The following is a 15364-nucleotide window of genomic DNA, read 5'->3' as shown; positions in this document are numbered from 1 at the left end:
GGTAGAGGAAGTGGGACGAAAACCATACTGATGGTTAGTTATGAGAGGATTTCCTGCAGTCGTATTTGTACTAAATACAAATGAAGACAGTCTACGATACACTACCTTTTAAACAACCTTAGAGAAAACGGGAAGAAGAGAAATGAGTCTATAATTTGAAATTGGACATGAATCACCTTTTTTATGCAAAAGTAAAACATTAGCAACTTTAAATAAATGAGGGAAAACACCAGAAGAAAGAGAGAGGTTAGTTATGTGTGAGATGGGGTTAGAAACAAACTGACCAATTTTTTTAAGAACATTATTACTCAAACCAAAACCATCAACTGAACGGCTACTTGGAAGCTGGGAAACAATACTATAAATTTCAATATCACTGCATGGGGAAAGGAAAAATGACTTTTCTGCTATGGAAAAACTACTTACTCTACTCTTGGGTCAAATGGGTACCGAAGGAAGAGTGGTGAAATACGAATTGAGTGCGTTCGCTGAAGATTTTTATCCACAATAGATCCATCAGCATTCCTGTAATGACATGGGGGGACTGTTTGAGTTTCTTGCGAGAAATAGCTTTATTAACTACAGTCCAAATCTTTCGCAAGTTCCCCTTACACTCATCAATTTGACGCGAAAAATAGAGCTTTTTGGCTGCCCGTACTGAAGAAGTAAGTACATTTTCATAATGTTTATACTTCAAAAGATCATCCTGTGTTTTACTTTTACATGCAACCTTGAACAGAGATACCTTCATATGCGTAGCACTGATTAGACCTTTAGACATCTATGGGCATATGGATATAGAATTCTTTGGTTTCTTCCTCAGAGGAAAATGCTTATCCAATAGACCTCCAATACGACACACAAATAAACTTGTTGCACATTCAACATCATTAGCTTCAAGAACACTATACCAATCATTACTCTGAAGACTAAGAATTAAATTAGAAATTTCATTATCTGTAAAAGTTCTAAAAGAAGACTCACCTTGCTCATTCACAGCAATCTCAGTTTTAGGCACAAAAAGTGATAGATAAATAAAGAAGTGATCAGACAGATCAGTGAAAACAAGACCAGAAGTAAACTTCAATTTAGGAGAATGAGAAATGAAAATATTATCTATCAAAGTGGCAGAATTTCTTGTAGGATCAACACGAGAACGAAAAAAATTGAAGGAAGTATCCCAGAAGAAGAAAGCACATTACAGAGATGGTCACATTCATCTCTTGATCCAATATTTAACATGTTACAATTAAAATCTCCCCAAACACAAATACGTTTTTTTAGACAAAGTCCCCACACAAGAAAGCTGATTAAGCAAATCGCAGAATAGATGTGTGGGAAAAGGAAGGGGCTTATGAAACAAATAAACAGTATCACATGTAAACTGGCTTTACAGATCAATGACAAGAGAATAAACTGTCCGACTATTAGACACTACTGAAGTAAACAAGGATTCAAGGTCATACCGTCTACTACATTTAATATCAGATTTTATAAATAAAGAAATGCTCCCTGAGCACTTTGTTACCATTCTAGGGACGTGAATAGGAATATAATCATGCATATCATAAGCTGTTAAATTTTCACTATCAGATAGCCATGTTTCTGTTAATCCAATTACATCAAAAGGGCAAGAATTATCAGACCACAAATATGATTTCAGACTATCCCGCTTATCTCGTATCCCACGTACATTCAAACAAGATACAGTAAAGGAACTATTTAAAGAGTGAGAAGGCATGATTTTATCACAAAAATAAATAGTAATGTGATAATTGCAACTAGAATTAACCATAGATACAAGAAGAGGGTCAAGTGTGTGTGCCTCTTGTTTGCCAGCACTACTTGGTTGCTCAAAGATAACTGATTTAAGAATAGAAGAATTCAAAAGAAAAGAAAAATCACCCAGATTTACCACACATAACAAATGCGAACAATATCTTTACAAATGAACAAGATATACAACAAGCAGGCTGAAGCAGCAGAGGGTAAATTGAAACTAAAAAGGTTAAACTTATAGGCAACAAGAAAAAAGAGAGAGAAAAAAACTGCAAGAACAATAACAAGCTACCAAGCTCAAAAAATAAAATAATAACAAACAATTACAAGGACAAAGGCAAAAACAAAATAAAGAAAAAGGCAAAACAATAAAGAAGCAACCAGAGGAAAGAGTTATCAACGGTTTATTTCCAATCCTTCTAACAAAAAATATGTCATTCTTAGTCAAAGGAATACCAGTAAATCAAGTACTGCAAAATCCAAGAAATTTGCTTTCAGAAGCTTCTGGATAAGGGTCTTCTTTGAAACCAAATAGGATCAGCTGATTTGAAATTTTCATCCACACGATCCACATTGAGTTGAATTGGTTTCAGATATTTTTGCAGCTCTGATAAACCTAAATCAAGCAAATGAAGAGATGATTCAAGCTTTGACATCCTCAAATCATATTGTTTTAGTGATTTTTCTACAAGTACATCAAAATCCATTTTAAGACTATTGTATACCTCTTGTTTAATGATTTCCATATTGTTAGCATCAAAACCAGCAGGCACCTGACTAGAGGCAAGTTTTTTAACAGAGACCTCAACCAAAGAACCAACCTCATTCGACAGTGCCTCACTGACAACTCCTGCAATAGTAGATTTAATGTTTTGGTCATTAAGTGAATCTGCAATTAGCTTTTGCTTGTTCTTAAGGGTGTTAATGTGTGATGTGAGCATAGCAATCTGCTCATTAATAGATTAAGCTCCACTGTACTGGATGCAGCAGTCTGATATCATCTCTCTGTGACTAGCAGGTCTAGGAGGTCTAGCTTCTAGCCTAATAATCTAGTTTCGTCTAGTTAATTATTTAATTTTGATTTAAATTTAAATTAGCCTCTTTGAAATTAACTTTTTCTTAGGATCTATGGAGCAATAGGATCTATAGGATCTTAGAAGTAACATAATAAGGAACCCAGCAATAAATTTGAACCTTATAAAATTTAAAAAATTTTTGATTTAATTTGAGCTAGTAAAATTTTGAGAATAATGGCGGGTGTAAGTTATGTTATTTTGCTTGGCTTAAAAAGACCGAGAAAAATATTTAAAAATATGGTGGACAAAAATGGAAGATAAACATTTTTGACGGTAGTTGATTTTAATGAGCCTCTACATGCCCAACAATTCAAATATTAGAATTAGTTGGATTGGAAATGAATATTTTTGTGAACTGGATGTTGACGATTTTGTCGATTTGGTTATTTCGCTTGAGTAATTTTTAGTTTTTCTATTTATCCTAAATTCATAGTTCTAATTTAATTTCCATTTCATTAAAATCTTATTAAAATATTATATATAACATCTTAAATATGAAACAACTAAATTACTGTTTAAAAATAAACAATCAAATGATAACTGATTAGATAGTTAAATACATTAATAAAATTGAATAATTCTTACTTAATATTCAAAAATAATGGCCTATTAAATCTACAAATAAGTAAGAAGAAACTGGGCAAGAAAAAGAGACGATAAATGTTTGTAAGTGTCCTTTTTTCTATTCAGACTCAAAATACACAGCCATCCCCAGATTTAGTAGGGGTTAAGGGGGGTAAAGCTCTCTCTATTATATAGGACAATTTATTTGATATTTAATTTTGATTATGTTTTTTCACTTGATTCTTTTTTTATTTAATAGTTTAGGATGAAGTATTTTACGCATAGGATAAACAACAGTGTTGGCTTTTAATAAATAAACTTTACGGAAAACTTGATTTATTTATAAACTGGAATTTCATGTTCATTAATTACCCAATGAATTAAAACTTACTAAGATGGTAACTTCTTTTTTCTTACATTTTCTATTGTAAAATAAATGCCCTCCACGTCAATTGGATGTTTCAAATCTAATTGTTAGATTCGGAATAACTTTCAATGAAGGTAATTTCTTCAAACAAGTGTGATCAATGTTTTTACATTAATTGAAACTACCTCTTAGGAATATGAAGTGAGACGATACCCGCAGAAGAAATGGGTCACTACTTCCATGGATGCTTTCACCTATGAAGAAGTAGGGAGCTCGCTTTTTCGTACCCTTTTCGGTTATATTGATGGTGGTAATGAAGCAGGTTAGTGATCTACAAATTAAAAATAATTTAATATTTTGTCTTTTCAGGTCCCCTTCCCTTATTAAAAATACCATATAATACAAATGATTTTTTTCAGACTTTTCCTAGAAATTTATATTATAATCACACATTGTTTATACTAATATCTGCCTGCTTTCAATGAAAAGTTGTCAAACCATGAAGAGACGTTAAGAAGTGCGTCTAGCAGAATTTGCATGTCTTGACACGCATTTGTCCAGTGATCACTTCCAGGAAGTTCCCGATCACATATAAAATCCGGTGCTTGACTGTAATTAAACAAAACAAAAATTCAATCTGAAATTAAAGAGTAACGTTAAAAAACAAAACGACCAGAAATTATTCCGTATATGTATGGGGCTGTTCCCTCCTAATTCCCCACGCTAAACTTTTTCAACACTTTAAAAAAAGCTAATGATTCTAATTAAACGGTCCTTGTGTTTTAGGAGTCGTTCTTAAGAATTTGGGAGGAAATTCAAAACTTTAGCAAAAGATCGGGGTATTGAGGTGAAGGCAAGTAGTATTGGGTCAATCTATTTAAGCGGACCCATAGGGCATAACTTTAACGGGGCTCATGGAGCATTACTTTAAGCGGGGTCCATATCCCGATACTTTAAGAGGGCCCATAGCCTATCATTACAAGCACCCAGGTATCCTTTTATTCCAAGGGCACAGTGCCACCATATGGCGTTATGTTTCTTCCGGTTGATAAAGAAAATTCTTTGAATCGCCAGATGTTCTTTCTGTATCATCGCTATGAATACAAGGGGCCCATATTTTTTTAGAGTAAAATATTCTGATATAAGAGAAAGACCGTCCAAATTATTGTATGCAGTTTAAGCGAACCATATGGTCTTATCGTAATCCCGATTAATAAGGAAAATTCATGGAATTGCATTCCAGATATTCTTTCTGTAACATCGCCATGAATACGAGCGGCCAGTCCCCCACTACTCTTTTCTTCCTTAGTTGCTTAAGATCATGAAGAAGGTTTAACAGTGATTTCCCCAATGCTGTTATCTGCATAATCAACGTCATAGATGGCGCTACTGTAACTATAATAATAGATGGTGACATGTTTTCTTTTCCAACGACACAATTTTAGCTTCTAAGCAGTATTACATTGATTTTATTGAATTTATGTCTGATATGTGAACCGAACGTGAGACCCATGATTTCCTATGGTGAAAGAACAACACGTTACTTGACCGAGCCAACAATTTAATGATGAAATTATATTTTAAAAATAAATTCTAAGGCAATCAATGTATTGTTTCCAGAACGTTGGCCAACTGGTCTTAAGCGTCACAATATCGTAAGAAGGGCACCTCTTGGGCACCTTTTTTAGGCATCATCCCAAAAACGTTCATACCACTGTGATTTGAGATGCTTGCTTGACAGACATATTCTATTGACGGTTAATAAAACATGTTTCGATCTCCAAAAATTGTAATACGTCTAGACACACCTATTGAATTTATATTGACACTATGTTATATGTGTTTGTATATCACATATCATCTTTGGTTTAAAAGACTCCTCCCTAATAGCCATTCTTGAACTTTTGAATTCAATCCGTAAAAGATTTTTGAACTTGTATCTTCAAGGGACGATAAAGAGCAATATGAAAACTAAAAAGCACATTAAAACTCCCTTTGGGTGGCTTACGAGCCTAACTATTGAGGTGAATCTTAATCATTTTTTATTCTGAACATTTTCTTAGACGTAAATTTATTTTGAACTTTTTTTTCATGTCTTAAAATGACATGCAATCTTTGATGAACAGGGTTCTTGAATTTTTTCTTATGCGGCCGCCCCACTGGTAATCTATGTCTGGTTATTGACAGTATTTGGTTTATTGTATGTTTTCGATAAATATTAATTTTTCACTGGAAGGATAAACACATACGTCTTATTTTAAAAAAAAAATAGATTAACTATTTCGAGAAAGTATGTCTAAATGATACATTTGTAGTAGCATTGAATGCTGAAAAGGACAAGTATTTGAATTGATGTCAATTTCCTAGAGTTATCGTAGTATTGAATACTGAAAAAGACAAATATTTGAACTATGAAACAAGCGCTAATGGTGACGTCATTAGAAATGTATGTGTGCATTGTCATGACAGTGAGAGACTAAATTTCTTTGGACTAACGAAAAATTCATCATTACTGCTGTTGGATATACTAGAATAAAATTTCCAGAGTTGACAACGAAGGTCAACTTCTTGCTCGTAGCGCGGGTAACACGTTACCACTTGATAAACCATATCGCCATCTTTCGGGTAATAGCATTCAACCGAAGGTAAAATAAGACAGGCGTACTGTTGCACCAATATTATAAAACATATCATGTCTCAGTGCCAGAATTGCTACTTGTGGTAAAATAATGCAGTAATGGACAGTAAAATAGCTGTCAAAATAAAAAGGGTATTGTCAGATAATATCACCATGGAAATTAACGACAATTTAAAGAAAAGAAAAGCATCGGTGAATGTTGCCAGTATCATCGACAGTTTACCATCAGATTCAGTCAATAAACCCAATAATACCAAAGATGAAATATGTGATGTGATTGTACCTGAAACCATGCTAAAACCGGTGTATGACCTGAAAATGGAATAAGTGTCATGTCAAGAGACAACAAAAATGAACTATTACATGGAATGGATTCAAAGCATTCATTTTTTTTATGATGATAGTCTACATGCCAAGTATTTCCATAAAAAAATATTTATGCATTACTTTGCTATGTTTCCATTATTTCCAGGCATAGGTAATTGAAATGATTTATTAAAAAAGGGTTTTCTCACTCGTACATTATTTGAAGGGGCCAATCATTTTCGACTACAACAAACACAACTAGTTGGTAAATTCAGAGTGTTTTAGTTGCCAACTAATTTCAATAATTTGGAATAATTCCGGGGAACACTTGTCAGCTGTTATTTTTCGGTGAAGAGGTCCTTTGGATATAAGCGACCAGATGCACAGTACCCATCTGGCAACCATCAAGGGGGAATGGGGCTCTAACTGGTATTACGTAGTCATTCATGCTCTCGGTGAAACAATACAAATATCACAATAAGGCCTATATCCAGATTTCCGAAAATTTCTTGGCACTTTTCTGAGAATTTCAAGAATGATGCGTTTTCTGGTATTTTGTAATCATTCATGTTGTCGATGAAACAATGCAATACATCCTGTGACAGCCCTCATATCTGGTCATTTGAGGTAACAGCTGAGCCAACAACATTTTTAGCTTCTAAGCAGTTTTCCAGTGATTTTGTGAAATTTATGTTTTATGTAGGAATCGAACGTGAGACCCATTATTTCAGATGGTAAAAGAACGTTATCTTACTAGAGCGATCTCCAGCGCCCCAAGAATATCAAAAATTAATAGAAACGTACTTTTGCATAGAACACACTAAGCTACTTCGTAAATTCCAGTCTTTTAATTGGTGACTGAGTATAAAAAAATATAAGAAAAAGCGATTTTGCATAGAACAGACTCATCTACTAGGTAAATTCCAAGTCTTTTAATTGGTGACTGAGTATCAAAAATTAGTAAAAAGCACTTTTACATAGAACAAAATGAACTACACGTAGAACAGTTGGGAAATTTTTCATATAAGACAGTGGAACGCAAATTTAAATGAATATTTCGACCCTATATCCAAGGGCCGTCCTCAGCAAAAAAAAAATGAAGAAAAAACAATATAAAAGAAACTCGCATTAAAATTCAATCGGTTTTCCGTGAAACTGAAAACCGGTTTTTAGTGAAGTATTGCATTAAAACAAATTATCATATAGAAGTAATAAAAGACATTAAAAATTCAAAATAATATAAATTGTAGATCAGTACCTGTTGATTCACAATTTAAGTGATAAGAAATGACTTCACGTCTTGAAGTTTTTATTTTAAAGAGAAGAAAAACAATTGAAACATATAAAAAGATACCCGAAAGAGATGAAACATATAGTGACGTATGCAGGGGATGGGACCTGAAATTCTATTTTTTTATTGAATCTGCCTGTTTCTCCACGGAGTTTTTATCATTGAACCCCCAACAAAAATTTCTAGGGACGTGTCTGACTATGCCACAAAAGATAAACGAAAGAGCTCACATTCTTAAAACCATTTTCAACGGTTTGTATAGGCTCTAAGATAATAATGGTGACAAAATACGACACCAATGTAATCAAACTGAGGTGAACCATGCAGGTGCGAAAGCTGAAAACATGAAGCAGAGCTTAAAGGCCAAGAGTGTATTACACCACAATTTCTACTAGGGTATTTTTTGCGAGATTTGCTTGTAGAAGATACTGTAGCTTACAAAAAATATATCAAGTGGGTACTACTCTGAGAACAATAATTTCTGCTGTTAAACCTCCAATCAAAGAAATTGAAAAATGATGGCAGCACTGCTTAAGCCACTACTCTTTTTACAAAAATCTTAAATTAGATTAATAACCTTTAACAAATCAACTAAAAAACGAAGAAACGCCCAGAGAATAAATGGTACTTAGCTCTGATATAACATCCAAGCACATTTAAGTTTACTTTATAAAGCTTTTTGAATTTTCTCAAAAGTAAAAACATTAAAACGACAGAAAAACGTTCTGCAGGAATAAATTATAACCCCATATTGAATATTATATAAAGTTCCAATAATGACACAAACTTTTTCAAGCTTAAAAATATTTTTTGTCAATTTAAAAATTTAGCTGCAAATAAAGGTGGTGGGGGATTGAGTCCAATTTTAGTTGAAATCTGCGTAGGTTGCGTCAAAAAATTTACTTTAGAATCATATTTTTTAATCCAAATTATTTAAAAATACATGGATAAAATATTGCTGATGAAATTTAGGTAAATTAGAAATGGAGTTTTTTTGGACATCTAAATTATCCTGGGGAAGGGACATCTAGATTCTCTTATTTCATCTAATAATAGATGAAATAATGTATTAGAATTTTCAGGTTATTGAGAGCCAACAAGTATTAACTGTTATTTATCCTTTGCATAATATCCTTTAGTCTAAGCAATAGAGTAATAAAAAGCAATGAAAATACAGAATAATAATAAAACTTAAAATGAAAGAGACTGAACAGCTAATGTTTGACTTGTGCTTTACTAGATGCTTCTTATAGCTTCATTCGAAACATGTCAACTGAAAATTTTATTATTTAAAGTAAATAAGATTAAACAAAATTAGGGAGATATGAGAATGAGTCTGATCATCCTCAAAGCAATGTGATAAAGTATCTTTTTATCCTATTGTTTTCGTCTGAAAAAAACTGTTGGTGGATCATTAATTTAAGTCTTAAAAAAGAGAGGTAAGGTAAAAGTAAAGTATGCGGCATTGGATTGTACAATCCCTACCGGCGGTGCTGATCCCCGTTTCACAGCTCTTCAGCCAGGAAGTGCAACAGGGAATTGAGGGCCAGCCATACTGTGGTTCCACACACCCTATTCTGTTTACAGTCTTCAGATTTCTCTAGGTACCCATTTAGAGCTGGGTTGACTCTGGCTGAGCTTATAGAGTCACGCCACTGACCCGTGTTCATTGCAAATAACCAGCGACACCAGGACTCGAACCCTTGCCCTGATGAACAAAGGGTCCCAATTCTAGCGCGCTAACCACTCAGCTAGGTTCACTACTAGGTTCTATAAGTATATTTTCTAGTTCCTCTTTAAAAAAGAGAGGTACTAGAAAATATGCTTGTAGAACCAAATATTGTAGAGGGAATAATAGTTTTTATCTTATAAAGTCTTATGAAGCAATTAAACAAGAAATTTGATGATTCTGCAATCAAATATATCTTAAAAATTAGGAAAGATTGAGAATTTAATTCTTCAAGAAATAAAACCTTTGTATGCAGTTTGCAGTTTTTGGTACTAGATGGCACCAGATTTAAAGAAAAGCAACGTGGACAAAAAATAAGAAAAAACTAAAATATACAGCTCAAATTAAAGGCCAATCTTTGGACCTAAAATTGGTCCATATGAGGGGAGGGGGTCAAACATATGTTTATTTTAATGTCATTGACACGTTAATATCGGTAAAAAAAAACAAAAAACACAATACACACTTTTAAATTTTAAGCTGTTTAGTTTTTTTTCTTTTTAGCATGAAGTATTTAAAAAAATTTACGAGTCAGAATCCGATTTGGTTAAAATTAGGATTGGGTAAGAAATTTAAATATATACTTCTTGAATTATGGCATAAAAAGTATGCCATTTCGAATGAGGAAATGTTGAAAAATTAACATCAAATTATCTCGATTTTACTTGTCACTATAATTTTAGGGGTTATAGTTCCGATGACAGCCCCTGTTACAACTCTCATTATACCCGGAGAAGGACCGAACTGCAAACAGACATTCACAATGTCATTTTTTCTACCGGAGGAGTTTCAATCAAGTCCGCCTGTACCCACTAACCCGGCGGTTTATATTGAAGATAGGCCAGAGATCGAACTATATTCAAGGTAAGCCAATCCATACATATTCATAATTAGAAAATGATTAACAGAATTCTTGAACGTGATTTAAAATTAGCTAATATATCTGCTAAGAAAAGTATTTATAATTAGAAAATGTTAAACAGAATTCATGGACGTGATTGAAAATTAGCTGATATAGATGCTAATAATTAGCTAAATAGAATTAGCTAATTAGCTAATATAGCTGGTAATATAGCTGCAAGCACAGATGTTAGAGAAAAGGAAAAAAAGAATAAGGAAAATTACTATTTTTAAGGAAAATAAGAATAAGGAAAATTACAATCACCATTGGAAGTCATTTTAAACTACCAATGATTTCTAGACAAAATTTACCAGCAATATACAAAAGAAGAGAAAAATTCTGAATACATGACAGACCTTTTCTAATTCTATTTTTATGATTTTAAACTATAAACAAGCTACTGAGCCCCCTCCTCAATCCCACGCTCTTTGCGCTAAAGTTTGACTTTTTTATCTCAATGCTTTAAGAGCGACTGCTGAAGCACAATAGCCGTGATAAAACTTTAGGGTAACAATTGAGGAACTAACCCCCCCCTCCATGTACTTAGTAACTTCTGTTCGTGTTAAATTTCAATGTTTATCTTTATTTTCAGTTAAAAAACAACCTTTGTTTTTTAAGCGAGTAGAAGCTATAGGGTCCGGACAGTTCCTATGCAGGAAACTGAATCTTGTTGAAAAAAAGAGCATGAGAATTCCCTGCTCAACAAAATCATGAAACATCTACACGAGCACGAATTCTTAGCAACTTTCATTCAACTGCAAGTCATAGGATCTCCTTGCTATCTGCTCATACTAATCGTTTTATACAGCGGTGGATCCAGGATTTTTTTAGGGGGGGGGCAAAATAAGTTGATCCGAAAAAAATTTTTAGGGGGGGGGGCAAAATAAGGTTGATCCGATAAACTTGCGTTAGGAGCAAGTTTCATTAACGCGAACTTGAGTTAATTAAGTAAATTAAACTACTTTAGACAACGCTACGGGGGGCACCCCCTTGCCCCCCTGGATCCGCCACTGGTTTTATGTATAGTTAAAAATAACTGTGTGTCTAGATGCAGAACTGGTTGGGCCTTCCAGCATCTCCCAAAACTTAAATAATATGAAATGTACCACGTGGAACGTTGGGGCGTTGAAAGACAACTTACCTTATTGACATTTTGACTTGTGAATTGAGACAATTAGAACTGAACCTTTTTGTTATCTTGGAACCTCATCTAAAAGGGTTGGGACACATCAACTCAGGTGATATAGATCCTGTTTATTTAGGTAGGAAGGATTGGGTATATATGTTCTGAATTATGATGAATAAAGAAGCTCCCAAGTCTTGCTTAGGTTGGGAATGTGTAACCAGTAAAATTTGAGTTGCACACTCTATGGCTAGAAAGTGCAAGGTATCTGTCATTAGGGTACACAGACGTAGAATAGACTGTCTGAAATAGTAGTAAGTTGAAAAATGTTTACACACAATTAAAGGAAAAAATTAACAAGATCTGAAAATAAATACAGTATTTCTGTCTGGTTAATATAATGCCAAAGCTGAATTAAATAGGGATAAATAATATCCTAGCTTAAACGGATTTGACACAGAAAAGCAAAACGATTTTACTGATAAATTGAAGAAATTTCTCAGGTGCATTAACCGAATTATAAGTAGTGAAGTATTTGGTCACAAGAATGTCCCAACGCCTCTTCACTTATCCAAAAGCGTTGCTGCAGCAGTGACCTCTTCAAGAGGTTGTTGTCGACATTTGAATTTCCCAATCTCTTTGTAGAGACTAGTAGCAAGACTGTAGTTCAACCCTCTTTGTATATCCTTGTTTGGCAGAGGGTGCAACCTAGCTGAAACTGATGACAGGTGGGGCTAATTAACTGCTACAGTTAAGAATTGCTGATTCGGTTAATTTTTTCACCTTTTATCCAAAACCCAAAATAGCAACGCAACAATTCCAATCATTAAGTACGTCTGATGACTAAATGGACTTTAATAGAACCCCTGCTTGCGATCGTTAAAACAACCATCATTATTCTCCATGTTATGCAAGTGTTATTTCCAAATACCCATTCAGTTGAAGATAGGAGTACCGAGAAAAAAAAATATTTTTTCACTTCCAAAACCTTAAATACGCATGGATATTTTCCTCTAAGGAAAATTCTCTCTTAATATTTGCCTCTGAATTTAAAAACAAAGCTGATTAAACAAAATAGAAACTCCCTAAGGAACGAAAAATTATTGTTAAGGGTTTTTCTGAAGAGTAACAAAAATGGAGACAGGCGCTAATGTTGACAACAAAAATCAACAGCTTCTTCTAGTGTTTAGCGTTTCTTGGCATTTTGTAAGTATAATTATATTACAAAATTAGTTTAATTAGCGTAATTGACGCTGAATAAAGTGTCTAATCTCGGTTTCTGTAAAAAAACACAATTACTAAGTTTGGAAAAAATGCCATTAGACGCCAAACGCCCAATGGCAATGGCTTGGGCAATTGTTCAACACTATCGACAGTTTCTAATTTTGTAATTGTCCATCCTCTTTGGGATACTCATCTAGATAAGATTGATTAAATCTGATCAATTATCAACAGAGTTCAGTTAAAAGCCTTTCGTATTTTAATATACAATCCTGATTCTAGGCAATTCTCAGGATATGCATCTGAAAATGATTACATAACAGAAGGTTATTCTCTGTATCAATTACTTGAAACAGATGGCGTTGCTGATGCCCAATATGCTCCTTGGTACATGGTTGGTTACAATTCCCCTTACGACTTTGTCAACAGAAGAAACGAAGTTTGGTTTCTTCGTACGATGACTGACAAAAAAATTTAATAATTTTTAATAATTTGAATCTTATATTAAACGAAAATGTGTTGATTGACTCTTTATCCTCACTCAGTTTAGTAACTTGAAAAATTTACTTTCTTAGAGTAACTTATTGTTTTGTTTAAACGACATGGCGTGGCTCAAATTTGCAAAATCAAATAATTAGTGATAGTCAAATGTTTGTAAACAGCAACCCTTATCAATAGAAACCAAATAAAAAAGTTGACAATATTGTATATATCAAAAGAATTGACTTTTTATTATTAATCAAAATAGAGGTTTCTTTGATTGCTCGATTCCTCTCATATTAATATCATAAAATTTAAAACAAAGAATGGAAAGTTACGAGCGTCGTAAAATTTTAATAACCTCAGGCAAAGGTTAAAACCTCCAAACAGGGAATAGTAATCTTGTGATCTTTTCTTCTGGTCTTCCAATTTCAGCTTATTGCTTGAAATTGGTAAGGGTGCTAACCTCTACAGTTTTAAGAATACTTTGGACCTGAGGCCGGATTGACAAAAATTATGACACTTTGGAAAGATGTGTATAATTTTGGCCTGGGACCAAAACGGATCGTTCTCGATAGCAATTTAGCTGAATTAACAGTATGTGAGTTGAAATGGTGTTTTAGAGTCTGTGGCACCGCTTAAGGACTGTTTTCAGTAAAGTTCAAATTATGTTCTGGTCTTTAGAAGACACGGAAGCTTCAGCTTTACTCCTCTTAATTTTTGCTCGTTTTGAGTTTGACTCGGTTATTTATTGTAATTTATGCTCGTTTTAGCTTTCATGCATTTAGTGATGCTTATTTATAGTAGTCTTACGATTACAAAATTATTTGACTTTATTTCTGCTCACCTTTGGATTAATAAAGCTGTTTACTTTTCTTGGAGAACCCTTTTTTGTGTAAAAAGTTTTTTTTTATTAATTAATATCTGTTTGTTTATGGTTGGCACAGTTTTTTTATTGGTAAAGATAAGAATATTTTCAGTCTTTTCAGATTTTTTCTATAAGAATCCATATTTTGACCTATTATTTGTATGTTGGACAAAAATGTTCAACAGTCTTTAATTATATAAGCCCTTTTGAAAGCTAGGACACATATACTATCTTTGGAATTAGTTATACACCTCCTCAACTTTCCCTGAAAAATTAAACTTAATACCATTCCCAAAACATTGTATCTCTACTATTTTGACAACCTGGGTGCACTTACACCCTTTTGACGCCAAATTTATTTAAGGGTTTAAGGAGGCAAATGGACGCATTAGCTCTATGGATAGTATCTTTAACGTGTATGTCCCACATGAAATTAAAAGAAATTGTGAAATATCTGGGGGATAGGGTTAAAAAAATGGGGTGGGGTTTAAGGATTAAGCAAAACATCCCCCTCAGCAGTGCCTGAGATTTCCACATTCCTACCAATAGCCTTAGTAATGGTAGTACTAACATATTGTTAGTACTACTACTACTAATGGTATTAATATGCACTTAGTGCATTTTTATTAGTTCAATGTACCCCTCAATATACCCTGAAAGTTCAAACCTAATATTCCAGGCCATAGTTAACGGCCAGCATACAGATAGTGTGTGTAATTCAACATACCCCTCGATATTTGCTGAAATATTCTCCTTAATGCGCTTAGCCTTAGTAATAGTATTAGTAGTAGCGGTAGAAGTAGCAGTAGTAGCATACATATAGTCAGGGGCATCACTAGCATTTACCTTTGGGGGGGGGGGCCCTAAGTGGTCCAACGAATTCGGGTAGTTGCCGACGACAACAGATATTTTCTACTTCGTTTTTTATGTGTTAAAATAGTGTTTATCAGTTGATGAAAATTGTCATACATTATAAAGAAAAACTCAGGTATAAAAACAAAATCAAGACAAATAAAATAAG

The 15364-nt window shown here is 33.6% G+C and overlaps 1 protein-coding gene across 1 annotated transcript in view; it reads left to right on the top strand.

The window, feature by feature from the left end:
• LOC148949054 (heme-binding protein 2-like) overlaps nt 1-13522 on the top strand; it is a 48573-nt gene extending 35051 nt beyond the window's left edge. The window contains exons 3-5 of the mRNA XM_089093123.1: nt 3979-4108; nt 10434-10614; nt 13278-13522. Of these exons, the coding sequence (XP_088949249.1) occupies nt 3979-4108; nt 10434-10614; nt 13278-13473 (507 nt within the window). The 3' untranslated portion in view covers nt 13474-13522. The remainder of the gene's footprint in view (nt 1-3978; nt 4109-10433; nt 10615-13277) is intronic.
• The last annotated feature ends 1842 nt before the right edge of the window (nt 13523-15364 follow it).

The sequence above is a fragment of the Artemia sp. Qi Xiang Cuo genome, chromosome 8 (genome assembly GCF_049724085.1).
Source record: "Artemia sp. Qi Xiang Cuo chromosome 8, ASM4972408v1, whole genome shotgun sequence".
NCBI classification, from domain to species: domain Eukaryota; kingdom Metazoa; phylum Arthropoda; class Branchiopoda; order Anostraca; family Artemiidae; genus Artemia; species Artemia sp. Qi Xiang Cuo.
The sequence above is the reverse complement of the archived record's forward strand: the minus strand, read 5'-3'. Positions and strand labels throughout refer to the sequence as shown.